A 24,310-nucleotide genomic window follows, 5' to 3' on the forward strand; every position below is an offset into this window, starting at 1 on the left:
CTGTATTATACCCCAGAGCTGCACTCGCAATTCTACAAGTGCAGTCACTGTGTACATACATTACATTACTGATCCTGAGTTACATCCCGTATTATGCTCCAGAGCTGCACTCACTATTCTGCTGGTGCAGTCACTGTGTACATACATTACTGATCCTGAGTTACATCCCGTATTATGCTCCAGAGCTGCACTCACTATTCTGCTGGTGCAGTCACTGTGTACATACATTACATTACTGATCCTGAGTTACATCCCATATTATGCTCCAGAGCTGCACTCACTATTCTGCTGGTGCAGTCACTGTGTACATACATTACATTACTGATCCTGAGTTACATCCTGTATTATACTCCAGAGCTGCACTCACTATTCTGCTGGTGCAGTCACTGTGTACATACATTACATTACTGATCCGGAGTTACATCCTGTATACACCAGAGCTGCACTCACTATTCTGCTGGTGCAGTCACTGTGTACATACATTACATTACTGATCCTGAGTTACCTCCTGTATTATACTCCAGAGCTGCACTCACTGTTCTGCTGGTGCAGTCACTGTGTACATACATTACATTACTGATCCTGTGTTACATCCTGTATTATACCCCAGAGCTGCACTCACTATTCTGCTGGTGCAGTCACTGTGTACATACATTACATTACTGATCCTGAGTTACATCCTGTATTATACCCCAGAGCTGCACTCGCAATTCTACAAGTGCAGTCACTGTGTACATACATTACATTACTGATCCTGAGTTACATCCCGTATTATGCTCCAGAGCTGCACTCACTATTCTGCTGGTGCAGTCACTGTGTACATACATTACATTACTGATCCTGAGTTACATCCCGTATTATGCTCCAGAGCTGCACTCACTATTCTGCTGGTGCAGTCACTGTGTACATACATTACATTACTGATCCTGAGTTACATCCTGCATTATACTCCAGAGCTGCACTCACTATTCTGCTGGTGCAGTCACTGTGTACATACATTACATTACTGATCCTGAGTTACATTCTGTATTATACTCCAGAGCTGCACTCACTATTCTGCTGGTGCAGTCACTGTGTACATACATTACTGATCCTGTGTTACATCCTGTATTATACCCCAGAGCTGCACTCACTATTCTGCTGGTGCAGTCACTGTGTACATACATTACATTACTGATCCGGAGTTACATCCTGTATTATACACCAGAGCTGCACTCACTATTCTGCTGGTGCAGTCACTGTGTACATACATTACATTACTGATCCTGAGTTACCTCCTGTATTATACTCCAGAGCTGCACTCACTGTTCTGCTGGTGCAGTCACTGTGTACATACATTACATTACTGATCCTGTGTTACATCCTGTATTATACCCCAGAGCTGCACTCACTATTCTGCTGGTGCAGTCACTGTGTACATACATTACATTACTGATCCTGAGTTACATCCTGTATTATACTCCAGAGCTGCACTCACTATTCTGCTGGTGCAATCACTGTGTACATACATTACATTACTGATCCTGAGTTACCTCCTGTATTATACTCCAGAGCTGCACTCACTATTCTGCTGGTGCAGTCACTGTGTACATACATTACATTACTGATCCTGAGTTACATCCTGTACTATACTCCAGAGCTGCACTCACTATTCTGCTGGTGCAGTCACTGTGTACATACATTACATTACTGATCCTGAGTTACATCCTGTATTATACTCCAGAGCTGCACTCACTATTCTGCTGCAGCTTACTGTTCTGCCTCTATGAGAAGGTGTGCACGTGGACGGGGAAGGACGGGAGGAGCGGCTGTTGGCCGACACTTGTTATGTTCACATCTTTCTTGTGCTATAAATCTCTGAGATGAAAAATGGAGAAATCCGGCGACATCCAGATAATTAATTACCGATCCGACTGGGGGAGGGGAGGTCTGTGCAGCCAAATAAGATAAAGGTCGGCCCTGGTTATCACAGAGAGGAGCAGTCACCGGCCGCCTTACAGAAGTCACTGGTGGCAGAAATCAATGCTGATGGAACCAGCGGCCCCCCGACCCCTACTGGGAATCCTTCCCCTTATACACACAGTAACATCCCGAGTCACCACCTCTACGTGCAGCGAGATATGTCCGAGTAACAGCAGGGGACAGAGGTCCAAAGTCACAAGGTGTTCACCATTCTTAAAGGGGTTATCCACAGATTTATATCGCTAGAATAGGTCATCAATGTCAGACTGTTGGGGGTCAGACACTCGGCCCCCCACTGATCAGCTGTTTGCAGTTCCCGAGCTGCCGGGTATTGGACCCCACTGATCTGATGCCGATTTCCTATCCTTAGCATAGTTAATCTATCTTTAAATCGTAGACAGCCCCTTTAATTCCCACTCTAAGTAACGTCACTTTAACAAGAATCAGACCTCTGACTTCTCACCTTTTCTGCCTCCTTAGTGTCATCGAATAATCTGCGCTGCCGGCGTGCAGGCGTCGGTCGGGCTGTCTCCCAGGCTTCCACCCACATGTTATTGGGGATTTTCATCCTGGCGCTCAGTTCCCCTTTGATGACTCTGTTGCCACTTTCGTCCTCCGCTTCCTCCTCGATGTAGTCCCGCGGGGAGTACCACCTGACGAAGTCCTCCAGACAGCAGCCGGGGTTGGCAGCCTACGGAAGAGCAGCCACACAAATCACTAGGGAGGAAAATGGCAGCACATCTGCAGGGGGCTCCAGGGCGATATCTGCAGGGGGCTCCAGGGCAGGGCGATATCTGCAGGGGGCTCCAGGGCGATATGTGTAGGGGGCTCCAGGGCAGGGCGATATGTGCAGGGGGCTCCAGGGCAGGGCGATAGCTGCAGGGGGCTCCAGGGCGATATCTGCAGGGGGCTCCAGGGCAGGGCGATATCTGCAGGGGGCTCCAGGGCGATATGTGTAGGGGGCTCCAGGGAAGGGCGATATCTGCAGGGGGCTCCAGGGCAGGGCGATATGTGCAGGGGGCTCCAGGGCAGGGCGATATCTGCAGGGGGCTCCAGGGCAGGGCGATATCTGCAGGGTGCTCTGGGGCAGGGTGATATCTGAAGGGGGCTCCGGGGCAGGGCGATATCTGCAGGGGGCTCCGGGGCAGGGCGATATCTGCAGGGGGCTCCAGGGCAGGGCGATATCTGCAGGGGGCTCCGGGGCAGGGCGATATCTGCAGGGGGCTCTTGGGCAGGGCGATATCTTCAGGGGGCTCCGGGGCAGGGCGATATCTGCAGGGGGCTCTTGGGCAGGGTGATATCTGTAGGGGGCTCCGGGGCAGGGTGATATCTGAAGGGGGCTCTGGGGCAGGGCGATATCTGCAGGGGGCTCCGGGGCAGGGCGATATCTGCAGGGGGCTCCGGGGCAGGGCGATATCTGAAGGGGGCTCCGGGGCAGGCCGATATCTGTAGAGGGCTCCGGGGCAGGGTGATATCTGCAGGGGGGCTCCGGGGCAGGGTGATGTCTGCAGGGGGCTCCGGGGCAGGGCGATATCTGTAGGGGGCTCTGGGGCAGGGTGATATCTGCAGGGGGCTCTGGGGCAGGGTGATATTTGAAGGGGGCTCCGGGGCAGGGTGATATCTGCAGGGGGCTCCAGGGAAGGATGATATCTGCAGGGGCTCTGGGGCAGGGTGATATCTGCAGGGGGCTCCGGGGCAGGGTGATATCTGCAGGGGGCTCCAGGGCAGGGCGATATCTGAAGGGGGCTCCGGGGAATGGTGATATCTGAAGGGGGCTCCGGGGCAGGGCGATATCTGTAGGGGGCTCCGGGGCATGGATATACATCCGGTGACAGCTGATTTGGGGGGTGCAAGGTGTAAGAAGTGTTTAGGGTCACACTGACAATCATCAGGCATTAAAGCCATAACCATATCCATAATCTCCAATTAAACAGCGCCCCCAGTGGCCAAGAATGAGAGCCCCTAAAAATCTCCACCTCGGGGCATCTGGGGAAGGATGTGCAGGTCTGTATTCTGTCCTGACACGTAGGGTCCCACATACTGACACATTACATTATATTCCGCTCCTCGCAACGCACCGGACACATCAGAAATACCTTAAACGATTCCATGTCTGACAGCAAGCAGGCGCTCTGCATCCGAGCCCGGAGGTGCGCCCCTTCCGCTGAGGTTCCCAGTTTAGCCAGGACCTCAGACTGTTCCTCGAGCAGGTCTTCTGTCATAGGCGCGGGCTCCTGAAACAGCCGAAATAAGCAGAACTGAGTGCTTGCTGCGGCAGCATTTTCTGCGACCTGCGCTCCCGGAGGATTTTTTACGCCTGGTAACTTGAGGCATTGGCAAATCTCAAATTAGGCGGCGTGGGAAACGCTAACAAAAGGCTCGCCATTGTGAGTGATGGATGAGTGCGATGGCACGGAGCCTTTCCAAAAAGTGCACGGCCCTCGATAGATCTGGGGCCGCAGTCTGTAATTCCACAGTACGGTCTGATATGTAGGGTGGTCTCAGCCGTCCAGGACAATACAGAGGAAATCATAGGATGGTGGTACAAACTACAGCTCCCAGCATATCCTGACAGCCCAGAGTCACAGGCTGGAGAGCTATCCAGTATAGGATGTGTCTGGTGCAGACTGGTCTGCGGAGTGTAATGGGGCTACCTGGGACGTCGGGGTAATAACCAAATACTAACCACCCTTGTGGGGCACGTGGAGGGGTCCGTCGCTCAGGACCACTACTGATTATCTCAGTGTATTGCCTAAAGTTTGGATCTGGGCAGATTTTCAGCTTCTACTTTCCATTCACTGACAGCAAGCAGAGATTTACAAACAATACAGAGAAAGTGATGCACAACTTATACTGGAAAGCTGCAGATGTTTTAGTGATAGAGGGTCCTCCGCCTCCAGCTCAACGAGCCCCCCGAGAATGTTATCATCTGATGTGATGTCTCAGAATACACCTACTGTTGGAATACACTTTTATACTCCATTGCTCCCTGTTATCAGCCACAAAAGGTTTATGGAGAGGCTGACGGTGGGGGTCTTCAATGGAATAATTGTCAGACAGTTCAGGACCACCCTCCACCCCATATATGTGATATGTAGTGGATATGAATTCCCCATTTAAAAGCATCTACCACTACTGACACTACCTGGCGGGTGGGTGGGTGGTCTACGCACAGCAGGGTGGGGGGCGAGACCTAGGCACTATATTAAGCAGGAGTAGAGGGGAGAAAAGCGCATGTCTCAGAGAAGTCGGATTTTACCATAGAAACTGACAAAGTCTCGTGTTTCCACAGCAGCAGAAAATTCTGGAGGAAGAAAAGCAAATCAGAGAGAGAGTATGTATATATATATATATATATATATATATATATATATATATATATATATATATATATATATATATATATATATATATATATATATATATATATATATATACACGTGTATGTCAGCGCTGTGCACACACGGCCATCAGGGCTACGAGCACAGATGAGACATTCAAAGGGTTTTTCCAAAATTAGAAAAACATGGCAAGCGCCCCCTCCAGTCTACAGGCTGCGTGTGGTAATGCAGTTTAGCCCCATTCACTTCTATAGAGCTGAGCTGCAATACCAGACTCATCCACGCACAGGGGTGGTGCTGTTCTCAAATACAAGCAGCCGTGTTTTTCTTCTTCCAGACGACCCATACACAGGGGGTGAACATGAAGTCTGGGTATAGATGTTGCCGAAGGTCAGACTCTCGGACCCTCCAGGCCCCTGTGTGACCCGGACAGATTTTCAGCCTCTTGGTGTAAACAAGAATATTTCTACTCACTGACACCAAGCAGAGATTTGAAGAAGTGGAGGAATTGAACCATAGATTATATTAAAAATGTGCAAAACTTTCCAATCTAGAACCATCACAGAAGGATCTTTAGGCCGGGCTAGAAACACAGGGCTGCTTTCTTTAGGAAACAGCGCCACCCTCGTCTGCAGGTTATGTCTGGTATTGCAGCCCAGCTCCATGACAGGGTACGTACACTTTCTTTTTCTAATTTAGCAGAGTTGAAATGTTGACCCGGAGCCCCAACAGTCGCTGAAAACACTTGCCATATTTGTGCTGCCGAGGAAGCAGGAGAGCGCACAGAGCGGCGTACGAGCGCCATGGAAAGTCTATTGTACACCGCTCTGTGCAGGAGTACAGCGCTCCGGACACTTGGGCACATGTAGCAAGTGTGTCCAGCAATCAGTCAGGGCCCAAACCCCCACCCATCTCCAGTCAAATATTTGGAAAATAAAGTGTAGGTACCCTTTAAAAAGAAAGGAAGTGAGCTGCAATACCAGGCACAACACATGGTCAGAGGTGGCGCTGTTTTGGATAGAAAGCAGCCATGACTTTCTACTCCTGTACAATCCCCTTAAATTCCAGCAGTCTACACTTTGATGTCTTAGCTAAACTGTCTCCCCGACTGAACGTCTATAATCATGAGTAGATAAGAAAAAAGCTAAATTAAAGGGGACATCCATAATATCCCAGTGTTTCCAAAAACAAGTCTAGAGCTTATCTATCTACTAATAAAGAAGGTAATTATTTTGGATGTAGGATAACATTCATGTAATTCTTTCCACATTTTTTTCTTCTTAAAGGGATATTACTACCCGAACAGAATGCCATCACTTTATGATCGGTGGCGGTCCGACTGCTGGGAACGCTATAATTAAAGGTTGTCTGAATACTGACCCAAAGCTGCAAGCCGATAAAGCGGACCGGTCACCAGACTGTGCATGTCATACTGGTCACGTCATAGAAAAGTGGCTGCAGACCGGAGTCAAATACAGGTTTTATTTTAAAACATTCTCCTCTCTGTTGCAGAGATATCAGCTTGTAAAATTTTTGTTACAATTTATGATAACTCCAACGGTGTGAGATTTGTTTCTGGGGGGGGTCGTATACTTCTTCCCCTGCATGACGTGGACGAATCAGAAGCAGGAGGCGTCATGCAGGGGATAAAAGATACAAGAACATGCCCTCAGCTGAAGATATGTAATGACAAACAGCCCTGACCTCTGCACCAACTGTGGAGGACAGAGCAGAGCTGAGCGCGATTACAAACGCCTTCAGATCTCTCATGGTAGTCAGTGTAGCGTAAGGGCGATACAGCACAGCTGAGTGATTAGAAACACTTCCAGTTATCCTCTCCCAGCAGTCAGTACTCCCCCACCACCACTGACTGACATGAGATGAAAGATGGAGGTGTTTGTGATGAAACTCAGCTCTGCTTTATTCTACATAGTAGGTGCAGAGATCAGTGAGAGCAGGGCTGTGTGTCATTACATGTCTCACAACAGAGAACGCCGACTCTAAACTTATTTAGGGGTGTGTCCTTTTTATTCAGCTGCATGATGCCTCCTGCTTATGATTGGTCAGTGTCATACATGGGAAGAAATACACGCCCACAAGAAGAAGAATTCTGGTAACGCTTCATTGGGTTTAGCACAAGTTATAGCCTAAACTTTACAAGAAAATATCTCTGCAATGAAGAAGAGAAATTAACAAAGACGTTTTATTGAGCTCTGAAGCCAGTGATGCGACCAAACATGTTAAATTTGGTGAAAGGTCCATCTTTATTTGTTTTTCCCAGTGGCGCAGCGCTGCTTCCGGCCACTTGGCTGTACATGGAGCTGCAGCCATTCACTTCAATGCGGCTGGGATTCCCCTGCACAGCAAGGAGCAGCCCTGTGGACTCTTTTTTTTTTTCCGAATCGGTGCCGATCACTAATGATCATAAAATGATGATGGCGTCTCCTAGTGATGAGCCACCACTTTTTGAATGGTAATATACTAATCAGGGAGAGAAGGGATTTTTGTTTGCATCTTCTCTCCGCTCTCTGAAATGGCTGATAACAGAGAATAGCAGCTTATGTTCTACAACACAGAAAAAAAACGTGATGTGATCCGGGTTACGATAAATTCCTTAACATGAGATGGAAGTGAAGAATTAAACAAAGTATTTTTACGACGTGTTGGGTTTAGCGAGCCGGCAACAGACCGCAGCTTAGAGGTCGGACTTCCCGCTGGCGAGGAAAGAGGCGATGATAATATAATACAGCGCAACAGGAAAAATCCAGTTATTGATCCGTAATTGTACGCCTAACCTCCTGGAACAGGGGTCACAATGACACACTCCGGTGGAGGGGAGCAGAGCCGAGATGTCAGCAAGGGCCGGGGGGGGCGCAAGAAGCTTCTCTGATTAAGTGCTCGATACAGCTAAAAAGGAGGGAAAAAATCTATAGATTGTAAATAGCGTCGTGGAGAGCACCTGGATCCCGGCGATAAAGCGGTGCTGAAGACGGGGCCCCAGCTGCTGCATCAATTCCACCTCTCCCCAGGGAACTTATTCACTGGGGGACAGAAACTAAAAGTCTCCGGGAAAAGTTGTGTGACCCCCCAAAACTACACATAGGCCGTCCATACGGTGAGCAGGCGAGCTGCAGAGACGCAGCCATCACACAGGACTGATGTACAATCTTGTGGTTACATTGTAACATTCACTGCAGATTCATAAGTATCAGATAACTGCTCGCCGGCGAGGGTCCAGATGCTGTAACTCCCACCCATAGACCAAAATACAAAAGTGCAGCACAAAAATAATATTCTGGACAATTCATTTGCATTTTTGATTTTTTAAGCGACTTTTCTTTTTTTCGCCTTCTTGTATTTGTTGCATTTTTCATAACGTCACATGCAGGTTCATACATTATTTTTTTTTAGCAAAGTGACAAAGTTTTTTTTTCTCTCCCAACTTTAGGGGTTTCTTTTTTTTGCTCTTTTGTAGAGAAAAAAGTCACACGATTCTTTAAATATTGCACATTAGTCTTCAACTAAGCAAAAAAAAACCAAAAAAACAATGCAGATTTCCTGCTCTAATTAGAAACTGGAGTAAAAATGAGCAAAAAGTTTAGAAAATCGCAAACAATGTGTTCAGCTAAAACATCTGGATAATGTAAACCAAGGTCATTAATGGTAAAGGAGCAAACATAAAAGTCACTACTACAACCAATATTACTCCATAATAACAGACAAAGATGAATTGGGGCCAATGTGTCTGTATATTATTGTACATGGGGGACAGTATTATAGTAGTTATATTCTTGTACATAGGAGCAGTATTATAGCAGTTATATTCTTGTACATAGGAGCTGTATTATAGTAGTTATATTCTTGTACATAGGGGGCAGTATTATAGTAGTTATATTCTTGTACATAGGAGCAGTATTATAGTAGTTATATTCTTGTACATAGGGACAGTATTATAGTAGTTATATTCTTGTACATAGTGGGCAGTATTATAGTAGTTATATTCTTGTACATAGGAGCAGTATTATAGTAGTTATATTCTTGTACATAGGAGCTGTATTATAGTAGTTATATTCTTGTACATAGGGGGCAGTATTATAGTAGTTATATTCTTGTACATAGGAGCAGTATTATAGTAGTTATATTCTTGTACATAGGGACAGTATTATAGTAGTTATATTCTTGTACATAGGGGGCAGTATTATAATAGTTATATTCTTGTACATAGGGGCAGTATTATAGTAATCATATTCTTATACATAGGGGCAGTATTATAGTAGTTATATTCTTGTACATAGGAGCAGTATTATAGTAGTTATATTCTTGTACATAGGAGCAGTATTATAGTAGCTATATTCTTGTACATAGGAGCAGTATTATAGTAGTTATATTCTTGTACATAGGGGCAGTATTATAGTAGTTATATTCTTGTACATAGGAGCAGTGTTATAGTAGTTATATTATTGTACATAGGGGCAGTATTATAGTAGCTATATTCTTGTACACAGGAGCAGTATTATAGTAGTTATATTCTTGTACATAGGGGCAGTATTATAGTAGTTATATTCTTGTACATAGGGGCAGTATTATAGTAGTTATATTCTTGTACATAGGAGCAGTATTATAGTAGTTATATTCTTGTACATAGGGGCAGTATTATAGTAGTTATATTCTTGTATATAGGGCAGTATTATAGTAGTTATATTCTTGTACATAGGAGCAGTATTATAGTAGTTATATTCTTGTACATAGGAGCAGTATTATTGTAGTTATATTCTTGTACATAGGGGCAGTATTATAGTAGTTATATTCTTGTATATAGGGGCAGTATTATAGTAGTTATATTCTTGTACATAGGAGCAGTATTATAGTAGTTATATTCTTGTACATAGGAGCAGTATTATTGTAGTTATATTCTTGTACATAGGGGCAGTATTATAGTAGTTATATTCTTGTACATAGGAGCAGTATTATAGTAGTTATATTCTTGTACATAGGGGCAGTATTATAGTAGTTATATTCTTGTATATAGGGGCAGTATTATAGTAGTTATATTCTTGTACATAGAGGGCAGTATTATAGTAGTTATATTCTTGTACATAGGGGCAGTATTATAGTAGCTATATTCTTGTACATAGGGAGCAGTATTATAGTAGTTATATTCTTGTACATAGGGGCAGTATTATAGTAGTTATATTCTTGTACATAGGGGCAGTATTATAGTAGTTATATTCTTGTACATAGAGGGCAGTATTATAGTAGTTATATTCTTGTACATAGGAGCAGTATTATAGTAGTTATATTCTTGTACATAGGGGCAGTATTATAGCAGTTATATTCTTGTACATAGGGAGCAGTATTATAGTAGTTATATTCTTGTACATAGGGGCAGTATTATAGTAGTTATATTCTTGTACATAGGAGCAGTATTATAGCAGTTATATTCTTGTACATAGGAGCAGTATTATTGTAGCTACTCCTGATATACTAAAGAATCTGAATTCGACAAGAAGTAGATGAGATTCTAACGGGAGATATATGTGTTTTCAGTGTCCCCGGCATAACAGAGAAGGGGGAAGAGAAAGGTTTGGTAGCTGATGAAGGTGATATTCGCCCCATGAGATGCCAGGAGATGCTATATAGGGCCCTCTGGCTGCAGGAGTGTTATGTGCAGGAAGGGGTCAGGATTCTAAATAGAGGTATTGATCGGCCCTGGGAGGGAGGACAGACGCGGGTCAACTATTACTGCAGATTAATAGGATAAAAGACAAACACAATGTGCATGGATTTTAAGGCATCTCTCCAGCAGGAATCATTAGAGCCTGGAAACACACTGACATTTACCGTGCATGAGGAGCCGGAGGGACGGAGCTGAAGACGGGGCACAATAACCATTTATAGTGGGTCCCACTCTGGGACGGAGCGAGGGAGGCAGTATTGACTCTCTCCATTACCTGCAGCCTATTGCTTTCCCCAAGGTAAAATCCTGACGGGCTGTGAAGATAATGATTTTACTGTGGAAGACGTTTTAGGAAGGAGTCTGAAGACTTGAGGTGTAAGGATCTGAGATAATTACAAATTTATAGATATTACATGGGAAGAACAGTAGAAAATATGACGGGTCTGCACTGGCCGTCTGGCTTTACGCAACTGTTATGGCAAAAAAAAGCACAAATTTTGGTATATCTTGTTTTTCAGCTGCAACTATGTACCCCTCTAACCACTTTGCAAAAGGATGGGGGGCTTATGGAGAAAGACATGACCATAGTCTGACCTATAGACTATTGTTTAAGCCAGAAATTTGCATAAATCACAGCGCATAGTAAAACGTGCTGATATTGCCAGGAAATTTCACAAGTCTGATGCACGGACCGCTGAGGAAAAAGGCGATCACCTCCTTATAAATCTGGCCCGTCTGACTCCTCCGCATATTGGTCTAAGTACAAGCAAATCTCCGGCCATCTGAGCTTACACTCTATAACATACGTCACACAGCGGCGCTCAGGCCAATCAGTCGGGTTCATGCTTCTCCCTATAGTGCGAAGCCGAGTGCTGGGGACATCGACGCTCCCACTACGTTCAATGACTGCTGACTGGCTGATAACTGCAGGTAATAGCAGTGAAAGAATGGTGAGTATCTGGGAACATGGTACTGGCACTGTAAAAGATGCAGATGGGGTTTGCATTATATATTAAGGCATTATCTGACGCTGTTATGAGGCACTGTGGATGGCACTGTATCAGAAACATGTGGCATTGTTATGGGGGACTAGCTGACACTGGCTGGTACTGTTATGGAGGCACTGGCTGGCACTGTTATGGGGGCACTAGCAGACATTGGGATGGAGGCACTGGCTGGTCTGTTATAGGGCACTGGCTGGCTCTGGTATGGAGGCACTGGCTGGCACTGGTATGGGGGCACTGGCTGGCTCTGTTATAGGGGCACTGGTATGAAGGCACTGGCTGGCCTGTTATGAGGCACTGGCATGGGGGTACTAGCTGTCACTGGTATGGAGGCACTGGCTGGCTCTGGTATGGGGCACTGGCTGGCTCTGTTATAGGGGCACTGGTATGGAGGCACTGGCTGGCCTGTTATGAGGCACTGGCATGGGGGTACTAGCTGTCACTGGTATGGAGGCACTGGCTGGCTCTGGCATGGGGCACTGGCTGGCTCTGTTATAGGGGCACTGGTATGGAGGCACTGGCTGGCCTGTTATGAGGCACTGGCATGGGGGTACTAGCTGTCACTGGTATGGAGGCACTGGCAGGCTCTGTTATAGGGGCACTGGTATGGAGGCACTGGCTGGCACTGTTATGGGGGCACCGGAGTGACGTTTCATGATCTATATAAAAGTACTGGACTTTCCATGTGGTCATAATATTTCTTAGCATTTCTGCTATGCTGCAACTTGCAGTTCTTCAAAAGCAAAAAAGTTATCCCTGACACGTGGCATGGCTTTTTCTTTGCCGATAGTGATCATTTACCCTCATATTCCCTTTTTCTTGCCTCGAGCGGCTCTGAATAATATCTGGTTATACACCGTGGTTCTGTATATCCCTTTAAGGGTGCATTCAGACGACCGTAAAAATCGGACTGTAATGCACGGAGAGGCCGGGGGTCTCCAGACCTGAGCGTGACTGCTTCATATATTTCTATGACGCTGTCACGCTCTAGTCGGGAGACCCATCGGCCTCTCCATGCATTACAGTCCGATTTAGACAAATGCTCCCTTCATGTCATTCCTATACTATCCCTTTAATTATAGGGTTGGAGATGGCCAACTGACCACGATGTCCGCGTGTGACAGCCCGAGCAATGTCACCTATAATAAAACTCACGCATCCGCCTCTCCGGTGGCCGCAGGGATGTGACTCAAATGAAGTCAGAATTCCTGTAGCCGGAGTGAGAAATGACCCACGGATGCGGCACGGAGGGGCTCAAACAGCATGGCCTTCGCACCACGGGGCCGCGGCTTGTACTGCAGCCATCACAACAGATTAATATTCAGCGCCGGGACTTGTAATATTCATATATTTGGATTTAAAAGCTCTGTCAATATGGCACAAAGGTCCCGGCATCTCGGATGACATAGGTTTGTCTTTCTCAGCAAAATGAATGGTATTAAAATGTGACGAACACTATGGCATTAAGAATATCACTGAAATACATGCATGATTAAAACATAAAAAATAAAAAGCATTTTAGTTTAATTTCGAGGCACAGCACCACTCTTATCTACAGGCTGTGCTGGGTATTGCAGCTCAGCCCCATCAGGTGTATCTCAGACATAGACCATGGCAGAGAGTGTCCCAAAGCCAAAGCCATCCTCAGGACGCGTCTTCAGTATCTGAGGAGCAGAATCCCCTTTATGTACCTAAGGAGCCTGTTTGCTAAGAGACTGAGGTCTTTTATATGAAACTTTTTTTCCCCCACTTATATTTTAATGTTTTTGTGACTTGACGTGTGAATTGTTCGACACTGGAAGCTGCAAAATAAAAAAACCTTCGATTTAGGAGAAAATAATCAACACATAGATTACAGCCATGCCGTGCGGACCGACGGCGAGACCTCCGGGGACGTAACCTGGGGGGACTATGTTCATAGACCAGATGACATTAGGATAAAAATCAGCGAAGGATTGTGTGCCGCCGCTACCACTAAATACGAGGTGGAGCTGCAAAAGGACGGAGCTGCAGACGCCGCAAATCAAGAATTACGCACCGCGGGGCTCCGGTAATGCAGGAGGAAAAGCTTTTGTTTCGGGGTGAGTATTAAATAGGGGCTGATTACACCCAGCAGTGCCATTACTACACGAACCAGGGGAGAAGCAAATGAAGATTTATCCAGTTTAGCAAAAAATTTGCCCTAACAAATACTAAGGAAGAACTGAATGAGATCACTGGAAACTGGACGGCGGTGATCGGAGGACAAAGCCCGGTGATCCGGGGACAAAGCCCGGTGATCGGAAGACAAAGCCCGGTGATCGGAGGACAAAGCCCGGTGATCGGAGGACAAAGCCCGGTGATCGGAGGACAATGCCCGGTGTTCCGAGGACAATGCCCGGTGATCCGAGGACAATGCCCGGTGATCCGAGGACAATGCCCGGTGTTCCGAGGACAATGCCCGGTGTTCCGAGGACAATGCCCGGTGATCCGAGGACAAAGCCCGGTGATCCGAGGACAAAGCCCGGTGATCGGAGGACAAAGCCCGGTGATCGGAGGACAATGCCCGGTGATCGGAGGACAAAGCCCGGTGATCGGAGGACAAAGCCCGGTGATCGGAGGACAAAGCCCGGTGATCGGAGGACAAAGCCCGATCATGGCTCTTGGTTACATCTCAGCATTGCAAAGGGTCCTGACGTATGTCACCTACAGAGGCCGTGTAGTGTCATCTGTCAACCGCACGCTCCCGTGTCCAAAAGATTTTTATGTAATGGTCAGACGGATGTCTAAAAACTTGCGTGCAATATCAATTTTTATTTTTTTTTATTTTTTTATACTTTTTTTGTTATTCATGATCAAAAGTAAAAAAGAAAAAAAAAAACAACTTTTCCCATAATGTGGACGGCCCCTTTAACAGATTTGTGACGAGGCACGACAACTAATTGGACGAGACATCGCAGATTTCACTCTGTACGACACTATCGCACACTTGCCTGCGCTCGGTTGACGCGTGTCTACGCTGAGGATCTTTTGTTTCATAGAAGAGAAATTAGCGTTACACAGCTTATAATTTTCTCTTAATTCACTAATCCATTTCCAGCCACCTCAGAAAATCTGCAGTTTTATTCCTCTTGTTTGGAAATCTTTACATTAAACAGTTCCCATGCGGCGCCGCAATAACATGAAATTATCGCCCTTTAATTCCAGCACTTAAACGAGATGTCGCTGTCACATTAAAACGAACCGATCAACGAAATGATTTTACATAATGGCTGAAACCAATTAGGAGCGACGAAGCTGAAAATGGATGAGGTTATCCAACGCCGCCGCACCAACACGAGTCAACAGTGTTGACAACAACTTCTCCGAAGATCCGCACTTTGTCCCCCCGCTGCTAATAAATCTGGAGGCAGAAGGTAAAAAGTGTCATATCTATCGTCTGATCACAGCGCGCGAATCCCAGGGCATCTTATCACGCGAGTGATCCATCAAGTATTGTACGGGGCCGTGATCATTACTACCCGTAATAAGTGGTACTTGTATTATACTTCAGAGCAGCACTCACTATTCTGCTGGTGCAGTCACTGGGTATATACATTACATTACTGATCCTGAGTTACATCCTCTATTATACTCCAGAGCTGCACTCACTATTCTGCTGGTGCAGTCACTGTGTACATACTGTACATTACATTACTGATCCTGAGTTACATCCTGTATTATACCCCAGAGCTGCACTCACTATTCTGCTGGTGCAATCACTGTGTACATACATTACATTACTGATCCTGAGTTACATCCTGTATTATACTCCAGAGCTGCACTCACTATTCTGCTGGTGCAGTCACTGTGTACATACATTACATTACTGATCCTGAGTTACATCCTGTATTATACCCCAGAGCTGCACTCACTATTCTGCTGGTGCAGTCACAGTGTACATACATTACGTTACTGATCCTGAGTTACCTCCTGTATTATACTCCAGAGCTGCACTCACTATTCTGCTGGTGCAGTCACTGTGTGCATACATTACATTACTGATCCTGAGTTACATCCTATATTATATTCCAGAGCTGCACTCACTATTCTGCTGGTGCAGTCACTGTGTACACACATTACATTACTTATCCTGAGTTACCTCCTGCATTATACTCCAGAGCTGCACTCACTATTCTGCTGGTGCAGTCACTGTGTACATACATTACATTACTGATCCTGAGTTATATGCTGTATTATACCCCAGAGCTGCACTCACTATTCTGCTGGTGCAGTCACTGTGTACATACATTACATTATTGATCCTGAGTTACCTCCTGTATTATACAACAGAGCTGCACTCACTATTCTGCTGGTGCAGTCACTGTGTACATACATTACTGATCCTGAGTTACATCCTGTATTATACTCCAGGGCTGCACTCACTGAGGATCAGTACAGGATCAGTAATGTAATGTATGAACACAGTGACTGCGTGACTGCACCAGCAGAATAGTGAGTGCAGCTCTGGGGTATAATACAGGATGTAACTCAGGATCAATAACGTAATGTATGTACACAGTGACTGCACCAGCAGAATAGTGAGTGCAGCTCTGGGGTATAATACAGAATGTAACTCAGGATCAATAACGTAATGTATGTACACAGTGACTGCACCAGCAGAATAGTGAGTGCAGCTCTGGAGTATAATACAGGATGTAACTCAGGATCAGTAACGTAATGTATGTACACAGTGACTGCACCAGCAGAATAGTGAGTGCAGCTCTGGGGTATAATACAGGAGGTAGCTCCCGATCAGTACAGGGTAGGTAGTATATGAGTGGCATACATTGGGTTTAGTAAGATAATGTTCGGTAAGGACACTACGGTAATGGTTGGCACCTGTCTCCTTCCTCTGTCGCACGGATTACAATCATTTCTTACATTCAGGATTCTTCCTCCCGTGACACAACTAACAGATCTCTCAGTGATGGTTTATGGGGGCGTCAGTACGTGGGTGACGGCTCTTTGAGAAACTTTCCTATTGTCTGGTAAGTGTAAGGCAGCACAATACAGGAGACGTCTGCGGCGTCACATCAGCGGAGGAGAAGCCACGTCTTCTCTGGGTTTCCAGCCACATAATGGAATCTCTCTGAAAGAAGGGAGGATAATACAGTGCGCACAGACGCTCGGCTTCAATAAAGTACAGAAAATAAATCTGCTTTATTAATAATTACCATCACTGGTCTTCTGCCGTTCAGAGAGAATAATGGATTTATAGATCAGAAATTTCAGTAAAAACCTATTCTGTCTGCATAGAAAAAAAAAACGAGCAGAGATTATCAGAGGTTCATTAGGAGAGACTGCGAGTCTACGGAAATATATTATTTATCGCCTCGAGGTAGAAAATGTTCTAAAGGCAAGATGCAAAATCTTAAAGGGCAACTTCAGAAGTCCCAATGACTGATCCGCTGTATACGGGGCTCACTGTGGACGAAAAGGGCAGATCTTTAATCTTAAAAAAGTATTCGCAGAATCGAAAGTCATCCCCGTCCATAGGGTAGAAGAAACCTCTGTGATCGCTGAGGTCTGACCATTGGGACGCTCAGTGACCCCAAGAACAGAAAATGAAGCGGCGATACCTCTGCTCCATTCATTGTCTACGGGACTGATTGAGGAAGCCGAGTGCTGATAATTCCATCATTCTCGCAGTCAATGCAGTCAATGAATGGAGCAGAGGTAGAGAATCTGGATTTGTAAGGCCCCATCCTCACTATGGTAGAAGTCAGGCCCGGCCTATGGATAGAGGATACATTTTAAATCTGAGAATAAGAATCCAACATTTGATGTTGGGGGGTCGCTACAGTATTTGTCCCACTGGGATAACACGGATTTACACACTAAATACATTTATTCTCCAGCCACTGGATAGGTAGCACTAGGGCTCTGACATATAGGAGCCCCAAGAATCCCGAGAAGGGGGTCTCAAGTTCCCTATCTGAATGCAGTAACGTTTCCCAGGCTCGCTCATCACTTTATTCCCTTCTATGAAACTGCCATCTCCATTAGGCCCATAGAAGTGAATGCAGAGCTACTGACGGTGCATGTGGAGGAGATCTTTATTCACAGTTTGGGTCCCTGGAAAAGTGGAGACCGTCTGGAATCACACCTTATACGGTGAAAAAGTAACAAATGTATTTAGAAGGAAAAAAACTTTAAGAGAGTAGCCTTAACTCAAGCGGCGACCGACATCCCCCCAAGATGAGTTGATATCACTGAGGGAAAAGGCAGAAGATTTCCCCCATAGAGGCTGTTGAAGGGTTAAAAGTGACGGAATGTCCGATGATCACTTAGGCTACGTTCACATTTGCGGCCAGCGCCGCAGCGTCGGGCGCCGCAGCGGCGCCGCATGCGTCATGCGCCCCTATATTTAACATGGGGGCGCATGGACATGCGGCGCACTTGCGTTTTGCGCCGCATGCGTCGCTGCGGCGCCCGCGTCGGTGCGCAGAGGACGCAGCAAGTTGCATTTTTGCTGCGTCCAAATTCAATGAAAAAAACGACGCATGCGGCGCAAAACGCAGCGTTGTGCATGCGTTTTGCTGCGTTTTTATTTGCGTTGTGCGTTGCGGCGCCGACGCTGCGGCGCACAACGCAAATGTGAACGTAGCCTTATGCACTGATTTACTGACTGATTCTGTATCTGCACTGATGAACACAACTTTCTAATCTACCTTGTGCTCCATTTTCTCGCCATTTCCACATCTCCGCTGGCTGCCAGTGAATGGAAACATTATTGATTAAAATCCATAGGCTGAAAACCTGTCCTGATCGTGTCCAGTACACGCAGCTGCAGGACTTGGTGCAATGTAACAGCACAACGTTTTGTAATAGGACACATAGGATGTAACCAGGGTGGATTTTTAACTCCTGAATGACCGTCCGTTCCCGAAGGAAGGGCAGGTAAGTAAAAGCATAAAGAGGTTCTGATGTTACCTGTGTGATGGGGACGTAGAGCGGCTCTGCGGACTGCAGTAAGGTCAGGTTTCCGGACTGGTGCAGGCGACCGTCTGGTTTCAGCAGCTCCTTCGCCTCCTCTTTGGACTTTTTCTTCGCTTCTTCCTGGCTGCTTTCCTTCATTTCCTCCGTGTCACTGTGACACTCAAAAAACTCGTCCTCGCTGTCGCTCCAGGAGTCCCAGGATTTGCCCACTTCGTACTTATTTTTCTCCGACTCTGCTGCAGAGTTTATGGAATCATTTGCCAGCCGGTGTGTGGCAGAATTCGAGGAGTCGGGAGTACCCCCCTTTTTGACGTTGTCTCTTGCCTTCTTCCTTTCGATGCAGCAGTTCAGCATCTGAAAAGCAGGGAGAGAGGTTTACACGTACGAGGCCAAAAACATCTGTCACTAGGTGGGAAATGCTTACCTGGAGCTTCTGGTGGAGCAGGCAGCACTTCAGATCTGGGGGTCCGCTAGTTAACCTACAGACGGTGAAAAGTGACGTTAAGCCTCATGTGACACCGCTCACATTACTGATATATTCTGAAGTGTATCTAAAAATCAATAATAAAGGAACTCAATTAAAAATATCCCGTCGTTCTGTGTATACAGCTCCAATGCAGACCTCTGCGTCTCCACGGGAAGATACAAGAAACCAACTATGTGTAGTCTGATCCTGCCGACATAGGTTCTTTCATCAGTTCCCAACTTTACGCTGTCAGGTTACCAAGAAGTAGAGAACAGATGGAAGAAAGTATAACTGCGGACCCAGACTACGAAGGCTTTGTTTGTTGTCTGTTACCATGGAGACATATAGGTTTGAATAGGAGCTGTATAAACAAAACTATAGGAAATTGTGAGGCTTTGTTCACATAGGACAGAAAATTCAACCCGAGATCTGTGCAAGTTTTGGCGACCCCATTCACAAGCATCAAAAACTTTGTGCAAGGGAATAAATATAGAATATATGTATCCTGCTAATAATCCTCAGATTCTGCAAGGAAAGGATAACAGATTAACTGAAATTATTGATGGCTGTGAAAACTGCACATCTGCTGATCACTTTGCAGCAAAAATAGTTAGAATTTTTTTGCTGCAAAAAGCACCGCGGATGTGCAGCTTTTCACGCCACAGATGTGCAGCTTCCCACACCGCAGATGTGCGGCTTTCCATGCCACAGATCCAACCATTCAATGGGGCTAATAAAACTCTACAACTTTGGCACTGCTGTAATTATACGTAGTTGTAGAAACATTCTGACACATCTCTACTATCGCACAATGACCACCATATAAAACAAAACTCAAAAAACAATAGCTGAATTGCATTTTACTCCCCATTTCAATCGACTTGGAATTTTTTACAAAATTAAAAAATGGCAGGGTCGCGAGGATATGCCTTCACTTTATGATTGTGAGGGTCTGATCTTCACGAGCCCATAAGGTCCGAGAGCCCAAGGGGACACTGCTCTGATTTCCAAGTTTTTCGTTTACAACAGGACCAGGGGCACTGATTACATGACGAGGGCAGGTCCAAGGACGGGGATCCACACCGATCATTAGGTGACAGCTCTAGACATCCTTTTTTAAGACAGTAATACCTCTTTAAGGATGGATGACTGCTCACTCGCATATCTCCAGCACTAGGAACATTTCGGACTATCCGCGTACATTTGTGTGGGCGACTTTGGCAGCTGCTCTTATAATGTTGCTGCACTTTTCTTAGCGTTGCATATGTATAACCTACATAACCGTGACGTGCTGGGACTATTCACAGCGACACAACTCCTCTGCTCAAAGCAGAAGACGAGGCGGTGATTAATATACGCACCCCGGGACCAGGTGATTGTTCTCCCACCGATAGCGCATCTCCAGCACAAACTCTTGCCACAGGTGCGCCACCCCTCGCACCCCTCCGTGGTAGAAGTTGACCATACAGAGACACAGCGCCAGCTTGTACGTCAGGCTGTCGGACGGCGCGGACTTCAGCTGGCTGTACAGGTTCTGCGCACAGAGAAGCGATTACACCAGACATACATAATTCACGCACTTCACAATGATTCCAGCATTGCTGCATTACAAATGAGTCCTTCTGATAGCGGAGGACAGATGGCCGGGAATATTCAGAGCATCAGAACCAAGCGCCGGCAAAACAAAATCCGCATCTCATTTATAGTGACAGTAGGGAGATATTCATCTAATCTAAATAACAGATAAGTGAGGACATAATGGAGGCAAGGAACTGTGAATGTGGGGCGAGACAAATTTATTGAGGGGTTTAGACACTGTTTTTCAACTTCCTCAGCAATACCGAAAGTATTTACCAAAAGGCTAAGAAAGTGCACTTTTATTTTTTACATTACATACTCCAGAGCTGAACTCACTATTTTGCTGGTGCAGTCACTGTGTACATACATTACTGATCCTGTACTGAGCCTTAGTTATAGTCTGTATTATACCCCAGAGCTGCACTCACTATTCTGCAGTATATGATAAATAATGCAATGTATGTACACAGTGACTCCACCAGCAGAATAGTGAGTGCAGCTCTGGAGTATAATACAGGATGTAACTCAGGATCAGTAATGTAATGTATGTACACAGTGACTGCACCAGCAGAATAGTGAGTGCAGCTCTGGGGTATAATACAGGATGTAACTCAGGATCAGTAATGTAATGTATGTACACAGTGACTGCACCAGCAGAATAGTGAGTGCAGCTCTGGAGTATAATACAGGATGTAACTCAGGATCAGTAATGTAATGTATGTACACAGTGACTGCACCAGCAGAATAGTGAGTGCAGCTCTGGAGTATAATACAGGAGGTAACTCAGGATCAGTAATGTAATGTATGTACACAGTGACTGCACCAGCAGAATAGTGAGTGCAGCTATGGAGTATAATACAGGATGTAACGCAGGATCAGTAATGTATATACACAGTGACTGCACCAGCAGAATAGTGAGTGCAGCTCTGGAGTATAATACAGGATGTAACTCAGGATCAGTAATGTAATGCATGTACACAGTGACTGCACCAGCAGGATAGTGAGTGCAGCTCTGGGGTATAATACAGGATGTAACTCAGGATCAGTAATGTAATGTATGTACACAGTGACTGCACCAGCAGAATAGTGAGTGCAGCTCTGGAGTATAATACAGGATGTAACTCAGGATCAGTAATGTAATGTATGTACACAGTGACTGCACCAGCAGAATAGTGAGTGCAGCTCTGGAGTATAATACAGGATGTAACTCAGGATCAGTAATGTAATGTATGTACACAGTGACTGCACCAGCAGAATAGTGAGTGCAGCTCTGGAGTATAATACAGGAGGTAACTCAGGATCAGTAATGTAATGTATGTACACAGTGACTGCACCAGCAGAATAGTGAGTGCAGCTCTGGGGTATAATACAGGATGTGACTCAGGATCAGTAATGTAATGTATGTACACAGTGACTGCACCAGCAGAATAGTGAGTGCAGCTATGGAGTATAATACAGGATGTAACGCAGGATCAGTAATGTAATGTATATACACAGTGACTGCACCAGCAGAATAGTGAGTGCAGCTCTGGAGTATAATACAAGATGTAACTCAGGATCAGTAATGTAATGCATGTACACAGTGACTGCACCAGCAGAATAGTGAGTGCAGCTCTGGGGTATAATACAGGAGGTAACTCAGGATCAGTAATGTAATGTATGTACACAGTGACTGCACCAGCAGAATAGTGAGTGCAGCTATGGAGTATAATACAGGATGTAACGCAGGATCAGTAATGTAATGTATATACACAGTGACTGCACCAGCAGAATAGTGAGTGCAGCTCTGGGGTATAATACAGGAGGTAACTCAGGATCAGTAATGTAATGTATGTACACAGTGACTACACTAGCACAATTGTGAGTGCAGCTCTGGAGTGTAATAGACGATATAACTCAAAATTAGGACAGAACACCTAATGCACAAAATTTGGAAAATTGCTTCCTATGTAGCCTTAATGGAATTTACTAGATTTTTTAAAAATATATTTTTTTATCCCTAGCGCATACAGTACGTTATACACTTTCTTTGCATATGAGAAATGTAATGGTGACACTTCCCTACAACATGGCTTACATAGTCCTCGCTCTCTGCCTGTGCTGCAGTATCACTATTGGAGACACTGGTCCTGGACTCTGCTCCATCAAGGGATTTTGCATCTGGAAACAGAAACTGCAAGAAAAAAAGCAAATATTTCAGTATTCAGACTGTGCAAGTCTGTCTTTTTGTCCCAGTTACAGTTTCTTCAATTTGAGATCTGTGATATGCAACAGTATAAAGAATGGAAAAGAACTGCAAACATGCACTCCAGAAAGAGCAATCATCAGAAAATCACCTATTGATAAAATCAGATTTTTATGTTACATGCATTTTTTTTTTATTTTGGCTTTTTTTCCACATAGCACACTCTGTACTAAAAATAAAAATGTGTAATCTTGTAATTCTCATATTGGCCACTTAAATGTATTATTGTTTGCCACAATGGTCGGATACAGGGCCTATCTTCTGTATTTAAGCATCTAAAGAACATGTGCAAAGGTCATTGCGAATGGAGGAGGAGGTGAGCTGTGACATCACATATAGTGATTGTCGGATTCTGTGTTATCTACTGTATATAGAATTGTAGAAAGTAGTGTGCTCCCATCAGTTTAAAGGCCATTATGAAGAGAGGAGGAGGTGAGCTGTGACATCACCTATTGTGAATGGCGGCTCCTGTGTTATCTACTGTATAGAGAGGTGTTATCAGTCATTGTACAGGAGGAGGAGGTGAGCTGTGACATCACCTATTGTGAATGGTGGATCCTGTGTTATCTACTGTATATAGAGGTGTTATCAGTCATTATACAGGAGGAGGAGGTGAGCTGTGACATCACCTATTGTGAATGGTGGATCCTCTGTTATTAACTGTATATAGAGGTGTTATCATTCATTGTACAGGAGGAGGAGGTGAGCTGTGACATCACCTATTGTGAATGGTGGATCCTGTGTTATCTACTGTATATAGAGGTGTTATCAGTCATTGTACAGGAGGAGGTGAGCTGTGATATCACCTATTGTGAATGGTGGATCCGGTGTTATCTACTGAATATAGAGGTGTTATCAGTCATTATACAGGAGGAGGAGGTGAGCTGTGACATCACCTATTGTGAATGGTGGATCCTCTGTTATTAACTGTATATAGAGGTGTTATCATTCATTGTACACGAGGAGGAGGTGAGCTGTGACATCACCTATTGTGAATGGTGGATCCTGTGTTATCTACTGTATATAGAGGTGTTATCAGTCATTGTACAGGAGGAGGAGGTGAGCTGTGACATCACC

General features: G+C 45.3%; 1 protein-coding gene across 2 annotated transcripts in view; it reads right to left on the reverse strand.

Moving 5' to 3' along the window:
- The window catches only part of RAB3GAP1 (RAB3 GTPase activating protein catalytic subunit 1), a 114,069-nt gene that overhangs the window by 13,310 nt on the left and 76,449 nt on the right, over window positions 1–24,310 (reverse strand). For both annotated transcript variants that reach the window (XM_077273071.1, XM_077273070.1), the window contains exons 14-19: window positions 23,066–23,161; window positions 20,772–20,944; window positions 19,369–19,423; window positions 18,939–19,298; window positions 4,059–4,196; window positions 2,426–2,653 (exon numbers count right to left, since the gene is read on the reverse strand). In XM_077273071.1, the coding sequence (XP_077129186.1) occupies window positions 2,426–2,653; window positions 4,059–4,196; window positions 18,939–19,298; window positions 19,369–19,423; window positions 20,772–20,944; window positions 23,066–23,161 (1,050 nt within the window). The remainder of the gene's footprint in view (window positions 1–2,425; window positions 2,654–4,058; window positions 4,197–18,938; window positions 19,299–19,368; window positions 19,424–20,771; window positions 20,945–23,065; window positions 23,162–24,310) is intronic.

Source organism: Ranitomeya variabilis, chromosome 7 (assembly GCF_051348905.1).
Source record: "Ranitomeya variabilis isolate aRanVar5 chromosome 7, aRanVar5.hap1, whole genome shotgun sequence".
NCBI classification, from domain to species: Eukaryota; Metazoa; Chordata; class Amphibia; order Anura; family Dendrobatidae; genus Ranitomeya; species Ranitomeya variabilis.